The sequence below is a fragment of the Elephantulus edwardii genome, unplaced genomic scaffold (assembly GCF_000299155.1).
Source record: "Elephantulus edwardii isolate Elephantulus edwardi_28Jun2011 unplaced genomic scaffold, EleEdw1.0 scaffold00110, whole genome shotgun sequence".
In the NCBI taxonomy this organism is placed as follows: Eukaryota; Metazoa; Chordata; class Mammalia; order Macroscelidea; family Macroscelididae; genus Elephantulus; species Elephantulus edwardii.
This window is the reverse complement of record NW_006399860.1, coordinates 7,503,463-7,508,124: the sequence shown is the minus strand read 5'-3', so window position 1 is coordinate 7,508,124 and position 4,662 is coordinate 7,503,463. Positions and strand designations below refer to the sequence as shown.

The 4,662-nt window shown below is 35.3% G+C and overlaps 1 protein-coding gene across 1 annotated transcript in view; it reads left to right on the top strand.

The window, feature by feature from the left end:
• Positions 1 to 4,662, top strand: part of CFH (complement factor H) — a 256,291-nt gene that overhangs the window by 7,567 nt on the left and 244,062 nt on the right. The window contains exons 4-6 of the mRNA XM_006892120.1: positions 628 to 704; positions 2,848 to 3,039; positions 4,310 to 4,480. Coding sequence (XP_006892182.1) covers positions 628 to 704; positions 2,848 to 3,039; positions 4,310 to 4,480 — 440 coding nt within the window. The remainder of the gene's footprint in view (positions 1 to 627; positions 705 to 2,847; positions 3,040 to 4,309; positions 4,481 to 4,662) is intronic.

Here is a 4,662-nt window from a genome sequence, read left to right as displayed (position 1 = left end):
TTTAGGGCTCTTGTACATAGGGTCGCTATGAGTCGCAAATGACTCGATGGCACATTAACAACAACAACAACAACAACGTTACATTACATTACATTACATTACATTACATTACATTACATTACATTACATTACATTACATTACATTACATTACAGCAAACTAAGGAACAAAACAAAATTCCATTGCTACTGAGTGTACAACTGCCCCATAGGTTTCCCAAGGCTGTGATTTTTATGAAAGAACATTGCACACCTTTCTCCAAAAGAGAAGTGGTGAATTGGAGCTACCAACCTTTCCATTAGAAGTCAAGTTCTTAATCACTGAGCCACTAGGACTGATTGACACACCAACTTAATAAAAAAGTAAGAGCACTATGAAGAAAACATAAATTAGATTGTGACTTAAAACAAAGAGTTTTTGAGGTTCTTTTTTCAGAAAGAAATTGAACAAAGGAAAGAGAGGGCAGGAGGGATAGAGAAAAGGGTAGAGGAATGCATGAAAGAGAGAAGGGAAAAAATAAGAGAGAAAACACCCTGCAATTGATTTTTTTACTGACATAAAACACTCTTGAATTTAAAACTGCTTATAAACACATATTTTTCACCAATCTTTTATTTTTTGCTTTCAGGTATCAACTGATAGGTGCGATTAATTACCGTGAATGTGAACCAGAGGGATGGTCCAACCACATTCCTTTATGTGAAGGTAGATGTGAAATTGTCTTATAAACGTATTACAATACCCATACTCTAAAATCTTTTGTCAAATTTCTTATGGTAAACTATCCTCAAAGTTTATGATTAAATTATTAAAATTATTTATACTTTTAATTGACACCTAACTACAACAGTATAGTGCCAAATATAGACATCTCATCTGTCCAGAGCTACATTTATTATATTTCAATGAACGAATATGAACACAGTTCAAACTTACCTAATAGTCACAGTGTTACAGATTAGGAAATCAGAAGATCATTTTAATTTTTGTAAATTATAACACTAAAAATAAATACAAAGATCATTATCAAAGCAAAGATCAGAATTTCAATCTTTCTTAACAGACAAGCACTTCTCGAAGAACCAACTTCTTGAATAGTTTGCTCAGTTTGCAGATTGAATAGATTTGGAAAGGGATGCAGTCTTGGCTCACACCTTTCCTAATTTTAAACCATGAAATATTCTTTTGCTGTGTTTTCATGATGTCTTCTTTGTCTAGGTATAGGTTTCACATTAGTACAATTAAGTGTTCTGGGATTCCCATTCTTCTCAGTGTTAGCTATAATTTTCTTTGATCCACACAGCCAAATGCCTTGACATAGTTAGTAAAACACAGGTAGACATTCTTCTGGTATTCTTTGCTTTCAATCAGGATCCATCTGACATCAGTAATGATATACCTGGTGCCCTGGCCTCTTCTAAATACAGCTTGAACTTCTGGCAATTCTCTATATACTGTCCTACTTGTTTTGGATGCTCTGCAGCAATATTTTGATTGCAATATTAATGATGTTGTTTATTAATTTCCACATTCTGAGAGAGAGTGTGTGTGTGAGAAAGAGAGAGACAAAGAAGAAGGAGGAGAAGGTATACACACACACACACACACACACACACACACACACGTTGTTGTTGTTTTGTGTATTGACTGTAACTCATAATGACACTATGAAAAATAGATTTGAACAGAGCCCTACCCACTGCTGTCCTCACCATCCCTGACACACTTTAGCCTATTGTTACAGTCACTGTGTCTATCTTCTTGAGGGTCTGCCGATCTTGCACTGCCCCTCTACTTTTCCAAGCATGATGACCTTCTTCAAGGACTGGCCCTTCCTAATAACATTTCTAAAATAAGAGACAAAATTTCACCTTGCCTCTAAGATCCAAGCAAAATAATTGACAATTTCAATCTTTTCTCCATCTTTTATGATGTTGTCTACTGGGCCAGTGATGAGGGTCTTTGTTTTCTTGATGTTGAGATGTTGAGATCCCCCCTCTCTCTCTCTCACACACACACACTCATTGAGTTGACTATGACTCAGTGCAACTCTACGAGCAACAGATCCAAACTGTACTATCCAGCTGCTTCCTCGTCATCTCTGCTATACTTGAGTTCCTATTTTACTCACTCTGTCTTGTCAATCTAGCTTGTTGAGAGTCTTCCTTTCTTTCCCTGACCCTCCACCTTTCCCAACATAATGTCTTTTCCCAAGAACTGGTCCCTCCTAACAACATGTAGAAAATGTGTGAGATGAATTTCATCATCCTGGCTTCTAAGGAACACACTAATTGCACTTTTTCAAAGACAAATGTATTTGTTCTTTTGGCAGTCAATGGTCTATTCAGTACTCATCTCCAAGATCACAAGTCAAAGGCATCAATCAATTCTTCTTCTGTTATCTTTATTCACTGTCCAACTTTCAGATGTATAGCAAGTAACTGAAAAAAAAAAACAACTAAGGCTTGGATTAGGTACACCTTAGTCTTTAAACTGACATCATTGATATTTAGTTCTCTACAGAGGTCCTTAAGAGATGATTTTCCTTGTGCAATTTGTCTTTTCTTTCCCTGACTGATGGTGCCAAGGGAGTTGATTTGATCTCCAAACATGATGAAATATTAACAACTTCAGTCTTTTCTCCAGCTGTCATCATGCTGCCTATTAGCACAGTGGTGAGGATCTCCATCTACAGCCTAGGAAACTCTATTGGACAGTTCCACTTTATCTTATAGTGTTGATGTGAGTGGAAATCAATTCAATGCCACAAATTTACATACATATATGCACATCTTTTTCCATAGTAGTTTTCAATTTCTGTTAGAAAATGTTCAATTTCTCTTTTTAGTTGTTAAGTGTTCACCAGTAACAGAACCAGAGAATGGGAGAGTCATTAGTGATGCATTGGAACCTGGCCAAGAATATTCTTTTGGACAAGTGGTACGGTTTGAGTGTGATTCACGCTTCAAGCTAGATGGACCACAAGAAATTCATTGCTCAGCAGATGGTACATGGAGTGGAGAAATGCCAAATTGTGTAGGTAAGAGACATTTCTTTTTTCATTTGAGCTTTTAAAAAAAGTTTTTCCTATAAAACTATGCATTTCAGCACAAATTTCTGTATGAAGAATGTAAATAATACTACTAACTATTGTTCATTTTTTTCAGCCAGTCACTTATGTGGAGTCAGCTAGTTCAGAGGTTGTAAATTGCAAGGGAGGAAATTGCCTATCTTCCCGTCACAGAGCAGCTCGTGGATTTGAGCCACCTGCCTCTAGTTTGACAGCACAATTCCTTACCCACTAGGCCATCAGAACTCCCTAATAACTTTTAATAATAGTTTAAAACACAAATCTTTATTTGTTGTTGTTGTTTTTGTTATTGTGTCCTGTAGAGTAGAAACCCACTCATAGCTGACCCTCTGGAAGGTTTTGAAAGGTAGTTAATTGCATAAGAGGAGATTGCCCAATTTTTTTCCTGTGGAGCAGCTGTTGGCCTCAAATCACATGCCTTTGGGATTGCAATGCAGCTTCTTGCCACTAGACCACCAGAACTGCGAGTTCTGTGTAATTAAAAGTTCCGTGTAAATTGAATTAAACTACACTCTGTGTAATTAAAAAAGAAAATGTATGCAAACTATATTTGTGCATTTGAAAAATTACAGTACACCGTCCATTTAATGAAAACTTAACAAGACGCTGCACTGCAATCCCAGAGGTACGCGGTTCAAATCCATCAGATGCTCTGCTGGAGAAGGAGGGCACAATCTCCTCCTGTACCAGTCAGATCTGATTTGACGGTACGCATAAAAATAATACAATAAAAAAATTAATAAAAAAAAAACAAAACCAAGCAAACAAAAACCTTAAAAACAGAAAAGAAGTGATTTTCAAACCAAATACTATTCTCATTGCCATTGAGTCAGAACTGACTCAGAGCTGGCACTGCTGTGGGGTTATGAGGGGTTATTGTATGGGAGGAGAATGCCATCTTTTTCTAGTAGAGCTTCAGTGGGTTTAAACCACCAAAGAAGTGACGCCTTTGGGTTAGCGGTGCAATTCCTTTTGGATAAGGCCACTGAGGTTTCCTAAAGAATGACAGAAAAAGAAATTTATGAAAAATGTAATAATATAGTAATAATTCATCAAGCATTCCATTCAAAGCAGAATTTTTATTTTATTTGGTTAGGTGATTTACACAATGAAACAAAAATTGTTTTAATATTGTTTTAAATTGTGTTTTAATATGACTATGCTTTAATCATGATTCTTTAATCAATAACTATATTTTGGAAATTACTCTCCTTTTTAGAAATTTCCTGCAGTATTCCAGAAATATTAAATGGACGTGCTGTGTCAACAAAAAAAAGTTATAAGGAGAATGAACGATTACAATATAAGTGTAATCAGGGTTTTGAATATACTGAGAGAGGAGATGCCACATGCACTAAATTTGGATGGAGTCCAAGTCCTTCATGTAAAGGTAATGTTATATTTATTTCTATCTCTTTAGTGAAATTTCTTTCAGGCTATTTAAATTTTAAATAAGCAAATATTTTTCTTCCAAGTAGAATATTAACTTTTATAAGCTTTAATTATTTTAGAATAAAGATTTTATGTCAGAAGATTAAAGTATAGAAGGTTATGTTTATATATTTTATTTTT